This window comes from Phasianus colchicus, chromosome 10 (genome assembly GCF_987193195.1).
Source record: "Phasianus colchicus chromosome 10, bPhaCol1.hap1.1, whole genome shotgun sequence".
Lineage (NCBI taxonomy): Eukaryota > Metazoa > Chordata > Aves > Galliformes > Phasianidae > Phasianus > Phasianus colchicus.
This window is the reverse complement of record NC_143445.1, coordinates 17,929,651-17,948,859: the sequence shown is the minus strand read 5'-3', so window position 1 is coordinate 17,948,859 and position 19,209 is coordinate 17,929,651. Positions and strand designations below refer to the sequence as shown.

At 57.3% G+C, this 19,209-nt stretch overlaps 1 protein-coding gene across 1 annotated transcript; it reads right to left on the bottom strand.

Moving 5' to 3' along the window:
• Nucleotides 1–9,414: 9,414 nt before the first annotated feature.
• P2RY1 (purinergic receptor P2Y1) lies at nucleotides 9,415–12,495 on the bottom strand. The gene is made up of 2 exons (XM_031603652.2): nucleotides 12,318–12,495; nucleotides 9,415–12,114 (listed from the first exon to the last, which is right to left on the bottom strand). The coding sequence occupies exon 2, from the start codon at nucleotides 12,044–12,046 to the stop codon at nucleotides 10,958–10,960; it is 1,089 nt and encodes a 362-aa protein (XP_031459512.1). The 5' UTR covers nucleotides 12,047–12,114; nucleotides 12,318–12,495; the 3' UTR covers nucleotides 9,415–10,957.
• Nucleotides 12,496–19,209: the final 6,714 nt, after the last annotated feature.

Below are 19,209 nucleotides of genomic sequence, written 5' to 3'. Positions count from 1 at the left end.
AACAGCTGCTTGCTGGTTCCAAGCACAAAATGACTTTCTAAATCAGCAGCAGTTTTCCCCCTCATTTACATTTCGAAGCCTTCTGAATTGCTCAGCCTGCTGTAAACAACATATGAAATGGAACCGCTCCCCCTGCCCGCATTGTGGTCACAGCCGGTGGAGCATGGGTGACATCGGGCCTCGTGCTGCCAGCATTGCCCCCACACTGCTGGAGCCAGAGGGGCCATCCTGCAGCCCCTGGGCCTGGGGCTGTGCACAGCGCTGTGTGCAGTGGGCAGCTGGGCTTCTGCAGCATCTCCCTGCAGCCGAGGGGAACGCACACAGCTGCAGCTTTGTTCTCCCCACAAAAGCAGTTTAAGGTTTGTTCCCCTCCCCGACAGCAGTTTAGATTTTGTTCCCCCCGGCTTCTTCTGCAGGCACTGGTGGGGGGACGGAGCTGAAGCTGCAGCAGTGCGTGGGCTGGTGGAGCCCAAAATGCTGTGCTATTGCAGGAAAAAGCAAACGTGGGTGCGCGGTATCCCTTGTATAACATTTCTGTTCCTGTCTGCTTTGCAATACTAAATGTTATCTGAAGTGCAGGCTGAGCCTGGAGTGTGGGCGCTGTGCTCAGAGGACACGCAAAGCACCGGCTGGGCCGGAGCAGAGCAAGGGCTTGGTGTGGTGTGCAGGATCCGGCCGGGGTGGGAACGCTGGGCAGCGGGAGCTGCTCCTGACCTGGGTGCCAGTGATCCTCACTCTCCTGCAGTGGCTCCTTTTGTTGTTTCCAGCTTTGGAAGATCTGGGCTGAAAGCACAGCTCACACAATCGCACGCGTAGGATGGGTGCTCCGGAGCGGGGCTTTGCTCCCTGTGGTGTCACAGCTCACGGGCAGTGGGTGTGGGGCTGCTGGTGTGCTCTGGGCATTGTCCACCCTGCTCAGGGATGGCACAGCTGCCCTCAGGCACTGCTGCAGGAAGCAGGGCCAGCTGCAGTGGAGTGCTGCGGTGCAGAGCCATGCACAGAGATGGACTCAGGAGCTCCAGGTGACACTGCGCTGCGCTCACAGAGGTGACACACAGTGTCTGTCTGTGACATGCTCTAACTTCAGCCCAGTGCTGCTGAGACATATTTTCCTGTGCATTTAACAAATGGAGTCTGAATGAAGCCCAGCACACTGGGAGACCGTATGGAGCAGTCAGAGAGTAGACTCCCGCAGCAAATCTCTCCTAATGATTCTGGGCTGCTGAGAAGAAGCATTTTACTCCTGAATGCATTTGGTAGAGAAGATTTGCTACAGTATAGAACTAAACCTCTTTCAGTTTTAATGGCACTAATCAGCTTAGCACAATGACAGGCACAGAGAGGCGTGGTGTGATGCAGGGAACCCCATCCCTGTGCTGTGCCCATGGTGGGCTGGGTACCCACACCACCCGCACTGTGCCCAGCACACGGCCAGCTCCCTGGCTCAGTTCAGTCCCGGTGCCATCAGTTCTCTGGTGACTTCAGCACAGGGCAGACCTGCAGGCTGCATGAGCACCAACAGGGGACACCGCAGCCCACGGCAGCCAGCTCGCTTCCGGAGGTGTGGAATCACATTTCCAGCAAGCAGCCAACATGCTCGGAGTGCCAGGAGAGCACAGCAGCAGGCAGTGCCCAGTGCTCTGTCCATGCTGAGGTTCACAGCACAGCAGTGTGTGCCCACACCGGCAGCGATGTGGGTGGGAGTGGTGGAGAGAGAGAGAAAATAACACAAAGCTTTCTGCTTCCCGAGGGGGTGTGCAACGTGGTGTTTAGGGGACGAAGATGCTGATTAACTTGAACAGGCAGACAAAGACCCTGACATCAATTAAATGCTGCTGATGAGGTGAGGTCAGTGGTAATTACAACCTGCTCCTACCTTTGTGCGCTGCAGCGTTGTTTAATCTTTGTGTTGAAAAGCTTTTTGTTGAAATGATGTGGTATGATAATTTCCTACTGTGTCCCGCTTCTAATTAAGAGGTTGGAAATGTGGTGGGCTGCACTTCATCACCTCAGCTTCACGTAAGGCCTTGCTAAAGAAATACCCTCAGTTTTAGCTCCGATTACTGCTAAACCATGGCTGTTTGGGCAGCGCAGGGCGCAGGGCTCACACTGCCCAGGGGTGCCACGGGGCCTGGGGGGAATGCTTTGTGTGGGGTGGAGCAGCGGGGCCGTGCTCATGCTGGAAGTGCTCCGGGTGCTGCTCAGCAATCAGTTGACCCAGGTGTGGCCGGTGGTGTTGGTCTGCCTGTACCATTGCTGTGCAGTGGTGCCACCGGCTGCTGCTCTCCACGTGTGCTGTGCTCACTGTGCATGTGGAGGGTGCTGCACGATGCAGGTGCCGCACAGTGTGGGCGCAGTGCTCGGGCTGTGCATGCAGCCGAGGTGGACGGACGCTCTCCAGCCACGTGCTGGGGCTCCCTGTGACCATGGGCCACCCCACAGCTCCCTGCATGACCGGGGTGCAGCAGGGCTGAAGGCTCTGCCTGCAGCTCACTCCACCTCCTGCCTCCAGCAGTGGGACACCAGGCTGAATGCCACAGCTGTACCACTGATGTCACTGCAGCAGCACGGACCCCACGGCTGGATCAGGAGGACAGAACCACAGCCAGTGCCAAGAGAGGCGTGAAAGGGAAAGAGCTGCATCCCACGCACTGCTCCCCTTGGAACAGGGTGGCTTTTTGCTCTGGGGGCATGGATAAATCCTGCAAGCACTGCCACTCCCAGGGCCACGGCCCTGCACAGAGCCTGCTGCTGTGCTGCTTGCCAGCCCCAGCCTGGTGGCCTCTCCCAGAGCTCAGCTTTACTTTGCTGGGAGTGCCCCTCTGCTCCGTGTGAGCACGTGGTGCAAGGCGGGCAGCTCTCAGCCATGCCCTGTCCTGCAGCTGCCTGTCTGCTGCTGCAGCCCTGACCCTTCTCGCACCAGAGCTGCCTATCACAAGGTTGCATCTACTTCTTTTTGCTTTAACATTTGCAAATGGCAAATTGCAGCCTGTGAGGAGAGCAGCAGGCTGGAGATCAGCTGACAGTTTGCAATCTGATGATGAAGGCATGCATGTATGAGGGAAGTAAGTGATGGCAGCCCCGAGGTGTGGTTGCTGTGCAGCAGGGAACAGGGGTGCATGGAACCTTTCTGTTTTTCTTTTGCTGCAGCTGACATTTCCTTAAATCCCAGCAGTGACATCAGTGCCAGCACAGGCATTCCAGTCTTTTTCTTTGCCACACTTGTTGGAGGGATGAGGCACAGTAACAGCTTCCTGGGTTTGGAGCCTATGAACACAGCGTCACATGCAAACCACTTCCAAAGCAGAGTCTGTGAAAACCCCCAGCAGCCCAACACCCTTCCCCATATGCTCTATAGAGCAGCTCTGTTTACAACATGAGCTGGCAAATATCATGTAATATAGCTAATAATTAGATGACACTGAGGGGTGACTCACTTGGAGTGGTCTCGTGCATATTTCTGCCCCAGGAAGCTCACAGGTTGGGGCGGGCAGAGGTGCACCAGCTCTGTGCCTGCCCCTGGGTGAGGGCTCTGGGCACAGCGCTGTGATGTGGTGCTGTGATGTGGTGCTGTGACACAGCGTGGACATTCCTGCAGCCGCAGCATCAGGTCCATGATTACAGGGAGCGGTGATGCCGCATGGGCTATCATGCAGGAATGGACCCTGGTCTGCTGCCGTTGGGCATAAGGAGGTCATGGGAGAAAGGCACAGACAGGCACACCTCACATTGTGCCCCGGAGCTTCCCTGCACCAACAGGCTGCAGAGTGACTTCTGGCATTTGCTGCAGACTGTGTCCGGATGTAATTGTTTTATTCTGAGGGGCAGAATATGACCTGGTGTCCTCAACAATTCATACTGGGCAAGCATGGCTGCTGGAGCACAGTGGTGCAAGGATGGATGTGGCTCCTGGACCTGGTGCTGCACCTGGGGCACAGCAGGATCCCATCTGCGCTGCACTCAGCCCCGTGCCATCTGCCTACCCCCACACTGAGCCACAGCGAGGCAGCAGAGAAACCCTGAAGCACCCATAGCAGTGGCTGCAGGGCCATGTAAGAACAGAGGGCTGCCTGGAACAGCACTGTGGCACTCTGGGTTCGGTGCTCATGGCCACAGAGTGCTGTTGACATTGTCTCTTTGACCATTTCCAAGCAGTGGTGATGGGAACTGAGACCAAAAGTGCACAGCATTTCTCCCTGTGTCACAGTGAGCAATGACCAATGGGGCACTGAAAGTGGAAAAGGAGCATAAATCATCACTGTTTCTTGGCGTTCTGTATATGTGCACATGCAGAGATTTATACACATGGATATATGTGTCCGTGTGCGTGTAGCTCATGGTATATTTTTAGGTACAGTGCAAACTGATCCTGTCCATAAGCACACTGCTTAGATTGAGAAAAATGACAGCTGAAGTCTTCTGTCCCTGTAACACCACAAAGAGCTGTGCTGGTCCAGAAGAGCAGCAGGAGTTGGCACAGCAGGACTGGTTGCAGCAGGATGCACGTGGCAGGACTTGTTGCAGCAGGCACACTCCTGCAGCCTGGACCAGCAGCGGGTTTTTGGAGCCAACTGCCACCACCTTCCCCTGCACACCTCAGCTTGCTGCTGGTGCCACACACAGCCCAGCACGCCCTGTGCTCTATTTTGGGTGCAGGGCACTATACTTAGGGGTGAGTCATCCCTCCCAGCATCGGCTGTAGGAGAGCTCCAAGCAGCAAAGCTCCGGGCAGCCTGGCCCTGGTGTAGGGCTGTGGGCTGGGGCAGTGTGGCCAGAATTGCAGCTGGGACACCGCCGACCAGCCCTTCAGGTGTGCCTCCCTGTGTGTGCTCTAAGGCAGCTGCTGACACAGCACCGCCTGGGCGCGGTGGCTGAGTGGCACTTTGCATCCTTCAGCTCTGGGCAGTGGCTGAGGAGCCCACAGCAGCCGTAGGAACCCGCCCGGGTGCTCATTTAGGAACACGCACGCTGCTGGCCGAGCAATGCAGATATCAGCAGGACGATACCGGCCCAACCGCACCGAGAAGCGTTCTTCTTTGCAGATTCATTCCCTGTGCAGAATGGAAGGCTGCAGAACATGTTCATTGAACGCCGTCCAAGCGCTCCGTCAGCCTCTCCCATCTGCTCACAGTGAGGGCTGTGCTGCGCTGCTCCCCGCTCTGTGTATCAGCATCGTGCTGCTCCGGGCAGCCCCGGTCCCTTCCTCTGATCCTCGCTGGGCTCAGTGCTGCTGGCTGTAGCTTTCTGCCCAGCAAAAGAGGGCTCAAGAACAGTAGGTCGTTTCGGTGATTCTCTGCCTGCAGGAGGAGCAGGCTCACAGAACAGGAGCTTCTGCTCTGAATTGAGTCCCCTAAGTAATATATGAATATTGGCATCGTTTTCTGAAAGCGTTTAACACCGGCAGCTTTATTTTTAGTGTGTAAATGTCAGCAGCAGCGTTGGATCACTCTCGTTCCCACTGCTGAGTCCCAGCTCACGCTGAGCTCTGATGGGGGCTGACACCCCCAGCTCCCACTGTGCCATGGAGGGGTCCTGGTGCAGGCCCCGGGGGCAGCCCCCTAGCTCTCACCTCCCCAAAGTGATTTTGTTTTAAGCAAGCAGCCTCCAGAAATGTAGGACAGGAGTAGCTCCTGCCAAAATTAGTCCTTGTGCGAGAGCGTGAGCAGGATGCTAATGGGCAGCCGGCCGTGTGCAGGGGGGAACAGGGCTGCTTTCCCTGCCCAGCACTGGTGTCAGCAAGGCCTGGAACAGCACACACACTCGTGAGCATTTTCTGCAGGAAGCATCGATGCCACAGCCCTGGGACATGCAGAATATCAAACAGCGTGCTTCTCCCTGTGCCCGACGTGCCCCAGCACATCTGGGGCGGAGGGGAGCAGCAGCTGGGAGGGAGTGCAGGCAGAGCTGTGCCGTGCTGCTGTCTGCCCGGTGGCTGCTGCTCACAGGGGTTGGTACAGGAGCCTCCCAGGCCTTTGTTCGGGTATTTGCACAAATGCAGAGCTTCCTCCCCTGAGAACAGTGCCTGTGCCGGGTGTGCCAGGGAGCGGTGAAGCCCATCCTGCACCTGGCAGAGCTGTGTCCTTCTTGGAGCAGCAGTGAGCACGGGCTAGGGTTTAAATGGGGATGGTCCCTGCCTTGTGCTGCCACCCTGAGCAGCTCCATGGAGGTAAGCACTCTGGCGATGGAATTAGTATAATAGAGAACAAGAAGTGTTGGTGGCAGGGAAGTACCTACCTGTGTGCACACACAGCCCCACTGTGCCCCTTCCTGCCATGGCTCAGGACCTCTCAGTGGGCTCCTGCTGCCCCCAGCACCTGCAGGGCTCACACACACTGAAGGGAATCTGACATTTCTTTTTAACTCTATCAGATGAACTGCATCAGGGCAGTCTCCTCCTACTAGCAAAGTGGTTGATTATTTCTGCTGGGATGTTTCAATCTCTGCCAGTGCTGGCTTCCTGCAGCACACTGCGGGTGCCTGGCAGCACAAAGGCAGGGTCACTAACTTAGAGCAGGAACAAAACCACAGCATTTCCTGCTGCCACTGGTGCTGTTGGGTGTCCTGGGCTGTCCCCGGGCTGCGACAAAATCTGTATTGCTTCGCTTTGAATTAATTCACAGTTTTGAGGGCCATGCTGTTCCAGAAGGGGCCTCTGCACTGGTGAGGCTTTTCTCAGTGCTCAAGAGTATTTCTCTGTGTGTGACCATGGCTATCTGCAGCACCACCAGCACTGCCTGCACGGGGCCACACTGTGCCGTGTGGCACGCGGTGTGGGGCAGAAAGAAGCTCTAGGTTCCCTTCAGCAGGAATGAGCCCTGGGCTCCCTGAGCCCACACTGCACAGCACGGCTGGGACATTCGTGTCAGAGCAGCAACAGCAGAGTGGCCCTGCACACGGCATTTGTGGCCACCACAGCACCAGCTTCAGGTGCCCACAGGATGGCTGTCAGGAGGCTTAGAAGGAGCAAAACCACATCTCATGAGGCCACTGCCATTCAGTGAGTGCGTCCCATAGCAAAGGGCCAGCGATATGGGACAAATGAATGCCTCCTTTACAGCACAGGGGGAACCTGCTTCCTGACACCACTCATCTGTGACCAACCACTGTGCACAAAAGGGAGCAGTGTGGTTCAGCACACACCCTGGGGAAGCAGGCACAGCCATGATGCTTCTCCACAACTGAGGTGCATGGAAGCGGCCCGGCTGACAGCCAGCAGCATGCTGGGAGCTGCCATCCATGCTCTAGAACAGGGCTGCTGCCTATGCTCCTCGGTGAGCTCAGTGCCAGTAGCACACTTACGCCAAGGGAGTTCAAAGTAAAGCAGGTACAAGTGAAATATGGATGCACTATATGCCGCAGGATCACAGTCAGAGCTCCACATCAGCACCAGCAGCTTCAGGGTCAAACGTCTCCAAAACCAGAAGCTGTCCCCCCAAAGCAGGGTCTGGGCCCCCAGGCACCACCCTACACAGCAGCAGCTCGCAGCTGTGCAGGGCTGGGGGAGGGCTGTGCTCACCTTGTCCTCATTAGGTGAATTAGCACTAAGAGGGAGCAGCTGGGAGGGTGCAGGCAGGGAGCTGGGGCTGCCTGGGCTGTGTGCTGGAGTCGGGAGAAGTCTGTCAGTCTCCTCAGAGCATCTCACAGCACACATCTTTTGCAAGCCTTCTATTATCTATTTTTAAGCACGTATTGCTGTCTGAGGATCTGCCCAGGAGTGTGAGCTAATGGCAGGAGCACAAAGGCAGGAGGAGCGCTGCTGCTGAGCCCTTCCCATGCAGGTTGCTAGGTGCAGAGCTGCGCGCTGCAGTGCTGGGCCACTAAAAATAGTCCCGGCTGCAGAGCCGTACCTGGCACTGAGCACGGCTGGGCTGGGCTAAAAGAACAGCTCCTGGTCACTATAATTATGCAAATCAGGATTTTTTCACTACTATTTAATGAAAGTAGTTGAGGAAGCCAAGGAGCTTCAAAGCTCAAGTACTGAGAGGTAATGCATCTCTGTGGGTGCTGCAAAGCCAGACCTCACTGGAGCCCCACAGAAATGGAACTCACAACATTAAATCATGGAGCAGTAGAAAACAAACACTTTCACAAACACCCTTGAACTCTGATGGCGTGGGGCTCTGATAGGGGACTTAGACCAATGCCGCAGTATGGGGTGGGAGAGCACCTGAGGTGCCCGGCGCTACCTGCTCACAGTCCTTGGCCAGCATCTCTGGGAACGACTGCATTCATTAAAAGATTCCCAAATAGAGGAAAAAAAAGTTAGAGGCATGTAACAATCAGAAGGACCAACACGATGGAATGGTGATACAGAATGGGTAATGACTAAGGGACAAGCGTGATAGAAAGCTGTTACAATGAAAAAAAGGAAAGTACTCACCCATCTCTGAAGATCTAGGCTTGCAGGGAAAACTCCATAGGAGAGGAATCTCCAACCAGAGACCCTTCCCCAGTGGCAGTCAGCCCTTCAGTGGGGTCCAAGAGAGGTGCAGCCAGGCTCCACCCTTCTGGTCCCACAGCTGAATTGCGTTCACCTGAGCTCCCAGGGCTGACCTGATCCTTTCCCCAGGTGCTTCATCAGTGGTTCAGGCCAGGACTCAGCAGTTCCCATACAGAGGTGTGACCTGGAATCCTGATGCACGGAACCCCATTTGTAGCTGGAGATGGATACAGAGCAGTGAGGGGAGATGGGCTCTCAGCCGGCACTGCAGTGAGAGGAGGGGTGAAGGCAGCACTGCCCGCTGCCATCAGTGCTTGCTAATTACTGGCTCCATGACCTGTCTGCTCTGGGTCGTTGCCCTGCAGGTGACAGCAGGGGCCGTGTCCTCGGGGGTCACAGCGGGGCAGGACGTGTGCTGAGAGCATTGTGTTGTGGACTGTGGGAGCTAAAAGGAGGAAAACGAGCTGTGTGAAATGCCCGAGGTCCTGCTGGAGCCAGGTGTGCCCTCGCTGCCCATTGGGAGCAGTGGTCTCAGCTCAGCAGAGTACCAGCATGGGCACGAGGCTCTGTGTGCTGCCCTGCCCGTCCACTCAGGATCTACTCACAGATGTGACTTAGAGGAACGTCGTGTTTCCAACTGACAGAAAAGAGAGAAACAGCCCCGGGAACTCAGGGCCGCAGACCCGGTTCTCACCCAGGGCAGCGGTTCGGAGCGCATCAGCCCAGCCGCACACTGCAGCACTCGCTCCTTGTGAACCACGGTCGTTCCCTGTTGGTGTGAACAGGCCGTGCTGTTTGGCAGTGTTTGTCAGCAGGGATCAATTAGCAATTGACCCCTGGTTGAGGTTCTTTTCCTCTGTGTGTTCTTCACCTTACGGTGCTAAATGAGATCGCAACATCACTTCAAGAAGCTGTGCTTCCTGAGCAGTGTTTAATTTATCAATGGGCAATCCATGAGCTTAATTTATCTCTGGGTTACATATAAGAGTGAAAATCAGGGTGGAATTGAGTTTATTATAAAGATGTTCTGTCAGAAGACATGGTATTACAGTGACTTAAACATGCTGCCAAATTTCCCACTAATGCCCAATTCTGGTATGAACACAGGACCACACTTTACAAACTCGACATTTAGTCTTCTAATAAATAAGTTCAATAAATAGGGATTCTGCAGGCTGAGCTGTGTGTCCGAGCAGAAGCTGCTGTGCACGGCTGTGACCAGGGCTGCTCCTGCTCCTTACTGACCGCTCGAGTCCATGAGCAACATAGAGCCGTCTCACTCACCATGAAGACCAGAGGAACGAAGATCTGCTGAAGTCCCCCCCAGCATCACACAGAACCCAACTCTGCACACCGAATCTATAACGTAAAGCATGCTTTCATACTGTTTTAGCACAATATTTTCAAACACGTTTCTTAAAAATATGAGAATGCATTCAGACCGCCCATGGAGGAGTTCAGCCGCGCTCCGACCGCTCTCGCGTTACACAACACTTGACTAATTTTAGATGACCTATTCCATGTTGGGAGAAGATACACACTGAGCAGTGGGTTTAGTCTGTGGTATATCGCAACGTCCTGTTAACGCAGTGATTTGTCACAAAACCGAGAAATCAGTTCCCTCTCAACCACTTAAATGCAGAACACAGTCCGTGTATACGTTTTCATTTTGATGACTGTTTTTTTGGGAAGCGACAGGCGCTGCCGAAGGGCTGCAGCACAGCGTTGTTCCCGCACCCAGCAGGACGCAGGCAGCTCAAGTACCGCAGCCCCGCTCGTCTGGGAGTTGTTTCCAGCACGCGCTCCTGGCGCTGCACCGTACGAACCGCAGGAAGAGCCCAGCAGCGCGGCCCGGCCCAGCACGGCACCGACGGCCGCACAGCACTGCGTGTGCCGGGCGCTGCCGCCCCGCCTGCAGAGCGACCCGTGCCCGCTGCCCCTCTGCCGCGCCCGCCCCCCCGGACCGTCCGACGTGCGCGGCGGTGGGCACCGCTCTGCAGCGCCGGCGTTCGGTGCCAGTGCTGCCAAAACGCCGGGCGATCACCGAGGCCGGGAAGGAGCGGCAGCGCTCAGCACGCAGAGCCGGCAGCCGCGCCGGGGCCGTGGGCTGCCACCAAAGGGGCAGCTGCGGGTGCCGTGCTGAGCTCCTCGTCTGCATTTCCTGTTTGCAAGGGAGGCCGGCGAAGATCCTTTTGGAGTGTGGGAGTCTGAGCCATTAAAACAGAAGCACTTTGATTGCTCTCTTCCTTTAGGGGATTTGATTCATTTTACTTCATCTGACACAAGCCAGAAAGAAATGAGAACACTGCAAGGAGAGCTGAATTCTGACATGTTATTCTCCACTAAGATTAAAATTCTTCCACTTACTGTGTTAAGCTTTTTCTAATCTTAGAAAAAGAGCCTTTATCTAAAATGAATGGGGATGGCAGATCATCCTGACACACGCGTGTGCAGCGCTGTCCGGCGGTGTCAGGATGCAGCGTTACTGCAAACCGTTCGCACACCTTTCACATCCGTTCACAAACTGGTGTCCCCGTTCTGCTTGTACTCTGTCAAAATATTGAGCGTCATCTCCTCACTCTTGGACTGCACATTGGGCTCGCTCCTCCGGGATGACTTGCGGGTGGCCCTGGAGAGCCGCCGGCGGAAGGTGTCCCCGGCCAGGAAGTAGAGGATGGGGTCGACGCAGCTGTTGAGGCTGGCCAGCCCCCGCGTCACCTGGTAGGTGGCATACACCTTGTCGTTGAAGGCACACATCTGCGGCGTCTGGAAATCCAGCCTGGCCCTCAGGTTCAGGGTCTTCATCACGTGGAAGGGGAGGTAGGAGACGGCGAAGACCGTCAACACGATGATGACCAGGTAGATGGACTTTCTCCGCAGAGGAGAGTTGTCCAGGTCCTTGTAGATCAGAGCTTTCACGATCAGCCCGTAGCAGCCGAGGATGACGATGAAGGGGATGCAGAACATGAACACCGTGGTGCACATGCTGTACACGAAGTAGCTCCGCAGGTACTCGTCGGCCGTGGTGTCGTAGCACGTGATGGTTTTGTTCCTCCTCACCCCCGTCCCCGAGTAGAAGAGGATGGGCGCGATGACGGCCACCACCAGGGCCCACACCAGTGAGCTGACGTACACAGCGTTCTTCTTCTTCAGCCTCCCCAGCGACTTCAGCGGGTGCACGACGCCCGTGTACCTGTGCACGCTTATGCACGTGAGGAACAGAATGCTGCCGTAGAGGTTCACATGGAAAATGAACCTCTGCAGTTTGCACATGACATCCCCGAAGATCCAGTCGGTTTTGTTGAAGTAGTAAAAGATGAGGGCGGGCAGCGTGAGGACATACAGGAAGTCAGCCAGCGCCAGGTTGAACATGTACACCGAGATGCCGCTCCATGGGCGCATGTGGAAGACGAACATCCAGATGGCCACGCTGTTGCCCAAGAACCCGGTGATGAAGACGAGGATGTAGACGGTGGGCAGGTAGTAGAACTGGAAGCCCGTTTTGGTCAGGGAGCACTTGGTGGTGGCGTTCCCCGTGGCCCAGCCGCCGGCCAGCAGCTCGGGCTGCGTCCCGTTCAGAGCAGCAGAGATGAGGGCTTCGGTCATGATCCTCCCGGCGCGCTCACGACGGCCTGGGGCGAAGCGGCGAAGGCTCTACGGGAACAGCAACGCATCTGGAAAAGGAGAACGAAGCAGGGGAGCAAAGCGCGCCGGGCGGGAAGGTGAGCGGAGCCGCGCAGCCCGACACACCGCGCCGCGGCCGGTCGTCCTCCGCGGAGCGCAGCGCGGGGTGGGAGCGGTGCGGGGCACCCGGCGGCGGATGGCCGCTCCGCCCGCGCCGCGCTCTTCTCCCCCCCCCGGCCCCGCGCCGCCCCACCTGCCTCCCTCGCCGCGCTCCGCTCCGCTCTCTCTCCTCCGCTCCCCGGCGGCGCGAAGCGGCGTCCAGCCCGCAGCTGTGCCCATGGCGCGGCCGCGGCTCCATCCACCGCCTCACGGCCCCGCGCCGCGGGAGGGAGGCAGCGCCCGAACCGGGCGGGGAGCGGAGCTGGGGGCGGCCCCGGGCAGCGCTCGGCCCAGGGGCGCGCCGCCCCGCACCGCCCCGCACCGCCCCGTCGGGAGGTGCTCCCGGCCCCGCGCCGCCCCGCCCGCGGCCCCCGGCCCCGCCGCGTGCCCGCCCCGCGGGATCGCTTCCCCCCGATGGGTCCGGCCGCCCCGAGCTCCCCCACGCGCCCCGCGGTGCGCGCCCGGCTCCGCGCGTCGGTGCTCCTCGTCGTGGCGACGCTCGTTCCGCCGCTCCGTGCCGCCTCTCCTCGTTCGCGTTGGAGTCAGAGGCGAGCCGGTCGGAGCGGCTCTGGGCTGAAAGCCGCGTCTCAGACGGAGCGTTATTAGTGCCTCATGCATATGGATTCATCCCTCAAACTTCGGAGTCTGGCTCAATTACAGGAGCGCTCCGTCGAGCCGAACCGGGCCACCCCCTGCGCCCGGCGCTGTGCGGGGGGATGGTCGTCCGCCCGGCGCTGCCACTTTGAAGCAACGTCTGGAATTCTGTCCTAATGAGAGCTTTCCATCTCGTCTACCCATTTTTCTGTAACCGCACGTTTGCTGCTTTGAAGATTCTTCTAAACTTTAATACGAAAGGAAGAGAAAGACCAGGCGCGGCGCGGCGCGGCGCGGGGCGGTGCGGGGCGGTGCCCTCAGCCGCAGCTTCAGATCGGGAGCCCCGGCCCCGCACTGTGCGAGCCGCGTTCTGCCGCGGGCAGTCGGGGTCTCTGCTGGAGACGAACGGGGGACTCGTGAAAGGACACTGAAACGCGAAGCACCGCTGCCGACACACAAGCCGCGCTCCGGGCACCTCCCGCTCCCCACGGCGTCACGGCAGCGTGGAGAGGTGGCCCTCGGTGTGACGCTCCGGTGGGGCCCACCTGCACAGTCGGGGATGGACGTGTAGACGTAAATAAGAGGAGTGCGGGAGCGCGGCCGGACCAATCGGGCGAGGTGCCGCTGGGCCGCCGCCGACGGCTCCGAGGGCTCTGAGGACCTCCGTCGCTGCGTGCTGGGCGGGGTTCTCGAGGTGTCCGTCTGCCCCCCGTGCCTCCAGTGCTCCCGTCTCGCTATTGCTTTTTGTAGAGCGGACGCGGCGCTGCGATGCTGCTGCCTGCACAGCGCCCTCGGGTGCTCCGCGCCCACCTCGCCCCGCTGCCCCGGGAGAAACGCAAAGCACTGCCAGACAACAGCTGCCACTGAGACGTTCCCTTTCACGCAGCGTTTAAGTCCCTTACACGCAGTGTTTATGTCCCCTTCGTGTAGAGTTTAGGTCCCTTTCATGCAGTGTTTAAGTCCCCAGTTCTTGACCCGTTCCTCCAGTGATCCCACGCTTTGCTTTAAAGTTTGCACGTTCCAGCTGCAGTACTGCAGCAGTTAAAGGCCCGGCGCTTCCACCAGAGAAGAATGAGGCATATTTTTTAGCAGCCATGCTGTTACATGACTTCATCTGCAGGCAGCGAATTAGCGTCTTCCTGCTTGTGCCACTGATCTGTTCTTATTTTGGAGCGCAACCATCCAACATGTTCCATTTGCACCTTTCCTCCGTGCTCTGCCATGTCCGCTGGGAGCTGCTTCCCACCACTGCGGTGAGGCTGAGCCCCTGCAGCTCTGCCTCCCAGCTCCCCTCCTGCACACGCTGGGCTTTATGACGCCGACTTCCATTAAAACGAACGTTTTGTTCTTTTAACAGCTGATTTAACTCCAAGGGATGATACATCCCTAATGAGAAATGAGTGCCCACTGGAGAGCACATGGAAATTCCCAGCCAGGCCAATGAGTGCTGCACTGCAGCGGTGTGCTGGTGTGTGGGGATGGCCTGGGATCGCTGCAGGGCTGCAGCCTGCGGGGGGAATGGTGCAGAGCCCTGTGTGTTGGGGTGCCAGGGTGACGAGTGGGCCTGAGCTCGTGCCTGGGATCTGGGTGTGAGCACAGCAACAGCTGCTGGTGGTGAAGGTGTGGGCACATCTCTGTGTATAGGAGTGTGTGTGTGCAGATATGTGCAGGCTCAGGAAAGTCTGGCTTAACGGATGTGCAAGAGAAGCAAGGCTCATTCGTATCTGTTCAAAAATGCTCCACAACAGGCTGTTAGCAATGGCTGTTCATTGCAGTTCTCATTATCTGCCAGCTTTGGTTTGCCTGCTGAGAATACCCAAGCTTGGCCCTGACTTGGGAGTGATGCATTTGGGAAGCATGAGTGCGAGCAGATAGGTGTGCAAAGGACGTGCAGTGAGCGAGTTCTGCCTGCTGGGTGCAGCCTGTGGGATGGGGATGAGCAGTGCCCCCCTGGGCAGGAAGCCAGGGATATTAGCGTGGGGCTGATAAGGGCTGTGGGATGTCTGCAGCAGATAGGGTCTGCACTGCTGCCAGGAAGCTGCCTGCCCACACACCGCAGCAGAGCGGAGCCCAGCAGTGTCCCCAGGGTTGGCTGCTGTGTCTGGCTGCATTTGGTGGGCTGGTGCCCCCAGGCTGGGGCACACCCTGTGCACTGCCATGCCTCATCCCATCTAGTGGGAGCAATGCTGCTGTGTGTGTGTTGTACCTGAGCTGACGTTTGGCTGTCAACAACACAAGCCATTGGTGGGCTGGGGCTGGTAGTGGCAGTTAGGGTATATAATACGATCCCATAATCTATAGATTACAATTTTATGGTCAGCAATGGGTAACAAGAGAACTCGGAGTGCATAGTTCATACTGCACAACACCCAGCACTCATTCCCATACAGACAAACTGTCTTTTCCTCTCCCTCTCTGATGAAAACTTCCTCATACCATAAACCAAAGGGTATCTGAGCTGCAGTTTGGAGTGCCTTCTGAATTTCAGAGCACATGAGTGGCTCCCGCTCTGTGCTGCTGCTGTGCTGCACAGTGGAAGTGGCTTCATGGTCCCAGCCGAGCAGCCGCACTTTGGGTTCTAAAGATAACAGTGAGTACTGGAGAACTGCTCTCATTTCAGCATGGGGCTCTCTGCCTCCTTCCCACACTACCATTTTAAATGGAATTACTGTTCTCCATAGATAAGGTATTTGGTTCAGTTTCTGGCAGAGCAAGACAATCCACCCAGGTTTCAGAGGATGTTCACATTTCCCAAACAGCCAGGAAGGCAGAAGAGCGGCACTGCGTAGTGAGGGAGCCAAGCCTTGGGAGCAGCTGCCTCGCACACCCTAAGTGGCCTGCAGAGCCAAGAGTGGGGGTGAGGGCCGTGCCAGGCAGAGCCTGAGCTGCTTGGACTGGGGGGCTCTTGGAGACCAACCTTTGCTTCCAGGGCTGGAGCCCCAGCAGTCTGGTGCAGAGTCTACTCTGAAAATATAGTGGAAAACACAATTGCAATTATCAAATCCTTTTGTAATCTCTAGAATTTATCTACAAGAAGTTAAAGAAGGAAAATTACCTCTGTTAATGTTCAGACATGAGCGGGTATGTTTGCTGTTACACAAACCTCTTAAAGTTATTAATGATTGATTTTAATGCCTTGTACTTAATGGGGGCAGATCTGGCTCAGCGCACAGCGGCTGGTGGGAGGGACACGCTGCCTCGGCCATGGGTTCCCCATCCAGTAATGTGGGGTGTGCAGAGGGGCTCCCCTGGCCCCAGAGCCCCCACCCCAATACTGGGACCCCCAGCAGTTGTGTCACTGCGTAATGCCACCCATCTTCACCGACTCCAGGTCAGCTAAACACAGGAACGCAAGAGGCCGGTTCCCCGTGGCCATATGGTTTACAGGAAGTGATTGGGATGTGGCAGAGCAGTAAATACAAATTGCTTTCATCTCGTGCCATGCTCTTAGTGCAATCCCATCCCAGTGCACAGCTCAGGAGAGCGGCTGTGATGCGCTGGTGGTGCTGGGGGGGAGTGCAGCTGTGCTGTGAGTGCAGCCCCAGGTAGCCGTAGTGCCACCCCTCGCCCGTCCCCTTGTGAGCCCTTTGCGGCGTCCCCACACCGTGTCCCCATGTCTGCAGCCCGTGCTGCATGGGCACTGCTAGGAGAGCTGTGCAGGCACTGAGCAGGATCAGGTTCAGAACAAACACAGCACGGTCAGTTCCATGGGTCTGGGGCTGGGTGCAGCATCCGAGGGGTGGGCAGTGAAGACAAAGACAACCGCTGATCCTCGGGGCTGCATGCTCCCCTCGCAGCGAACGCGTGAACCGTGGTGAGCTCACTGTCAGTTACTCTGTGTTTGAAACTGATGTTTGGCAACTACTGTGCTCCTCAGAACACCAAGCCTGGAATTAATAGAATGCACAAGAGACGAATGCTCAGTTCCCTGTGTGGGGGTTTCCATGCGGCCGGCGTGGGAGGGCAGGAGGACGTTCCTCACACAGCTCTGCAGCTGCTGCGGCTCACAGGGGTCACAGGGGGACATGCAGCGAGGGGCAGAGCGGTCAGGGCCCTGAGCGGTGCTGGTGGGACAGCAGCTGGGCAGTGGGACAGGAGAAGGGCTCTGCTCCCTCCACTGAGTGCGCGGTGCCTTTCCCCAGTGCCCCCCTGGACACGCCGTGGGCTGCGTTGCACTCACAGAGGTGCTGGCCCAGCATCAGCCCGCCCCCCTTCCCCCCACTTCAGGTTCCATTGCAGTACGTGCTCTCTGTGCAGTGCCTCTGTGTTTTCAGACCTTCCCCAAGTGCTGTTTCCCTCTGCACAGCTTCTGCTTCATTATTCTGATTGAATCAAGCTGTAGCTGAGGCAGAGGGCAGACTTTCTGGCTAATGGCAGACCGTGACTTGTTTGTACTTCTTGTTATAGATTTTTCCTAATTACCCGCACTTCTCGGAGCCAGCTGAAAAAGAAAACAGCAAGCAGGCAATGGGATGTGAACCCCACTGCATCTCCTGCAGCTGCAGAAAAAGCGCTACACTCACAGGGCTGCACACAGTGGAGGCAGAGGGGCCGGCTGCTCTCCAGCAGGCACCCATCACAACCCCTCCTGATCCCATCGCTGCCTGGGAAAGATGGGCTCTTCCACCCCACGGTCCCACTGGTTTGGGGTGAGCAGTGGGCTGTGTGGGACCAGGGCTGTGCTGGGTGCTCCTGTTTTTGCAGAGCAGCACAGGATGCGGAGCGCAGTGATGGGGCAGCACTGGTGGCATTCCCTGCAGCACACAGGTGCAGTGGGTGGCTGAGCGTTCTCGTCCATGACTCACTGCACAGCAAATGTAGAGTGTGACATGGGGGAAGGAGTGCAATGGCCCTCCAAGCACTGAGGGCATGCTGCTGGCTGTGGCTATTAGCCTGCTGCTCAGGCATGTTGGCATGTGCTGTTCTGTGCTGTGAGCCGTGCAGCCACACGCTTTGGTTTCCTCCCTGCAAACCACACTGGGGCCTCTGCTGCCAGCTCCTTCCTGCAGCAGTGTGGGCAGGATGGGCCCCATCCTGACCACAGCCTGTGGGAACCAGCACCACTGAGCAGAGCAGACAGCAGTGCACGTTATGCTGGGTGCTGCCACCCCACTGCAGTGCTGCTCACCTCCTCCTCTCCCAGATGAAGGAGTGCTGCAGAAGAAGGTCCTTCCAGGCAGCCCTGCGTCCCCATGGAGCCCCTGGGTGTGCACAGCTCTGTCTGCACATGGCTGCAGCCAGGGGGACTGAGCTCAGGTGGGCCTGCAGGGAAGGAAAGCAATTCTTCCTCTTGAGAAGTCCCAGTTAGTTCCCAAGGGATGACGAAAGGAGTCCATGATGGTCCCAACTTTTGAACCTTCAGCTGTTCCTGTACAGCCTTTGTTTACATTTAATAACTTTTAGTTTATTGATGTTCTTCCCATGCAGTTTTCTGCTCAGCAGATGCAGCTGTTGTGCACGAAGAGCCCTGCAAACAGCACAGTGGCCGCTGGGTGAGCTGAGCTTCTGATCCGGGCACACACACTGCAGTGTGAATGGTGCTTTCCTGCTGGGATCCCCTGCTGTGGGCAGGGATGGGGCAAAGGAGCAGCACCACCTGGGGCCCCACACAGCCCTGTGCCAGCACTGCTGTGCTGTGGGGAACGGCGACATTCTGAAATGAGTGGCAGATGTCTGGCGCTCACATTTGTCATTCTGTAGTTGGAGTCAAAATGTTCATGTTTTCACACTGAGTGGTGTTAAAACTGAGATGCCGGAATGCGGCAGCTCCTCAGGATGCTGACAGCATTTCTCTGTAAAACGCTCATGTGCATAGGGAAGAAAGCATGGATATACTACATGGATGTGACCCGAAGCTGTGACCCGAAGCCAGCAGGACCTGGCAGCCCCAGCACCCAGAGCTGAGTGCTGCATCGTGTGCCTCAGAACTGTCTCCAGAACTGTCCTGACTTAACAAGAGAGCAGTGTTAGCAGCGGCGGTGCTGCGGGGATGGGGCTGAGGAACAGAGCAGAGCTGCTCAGTGCAGGGCTGTGGCTTCTGTGCTTTGGCCGTGGGGCTGCAGTGGGGACCTGGCCCCCCAGTGAGGGCCCCCCAACCTGGTCCTCTTGGTGCTGAGCAGCTCACTGGGTCAGCAGCTCATTTTGCCATCAGCCCCACTCCTGCAGCCTCTGTATCCCAGCACGCACCTTATGAGGCAACACGCAATTAACACAAAGCCCCACGTGGTTTGCACACAGTCTGTCTTTAGTCACAGCCCCACAGCGTTGGGGCACACTGTCATTTTCACAAAGCCCACACAGAGGGTCAGAGCACGGCCTGCCCTGCTGGGACACAGCAGTGCCTGCACACAGCAGTGCTGAGGGGCCCCTAAAGCGCTGTGGGGCTTGGGCTC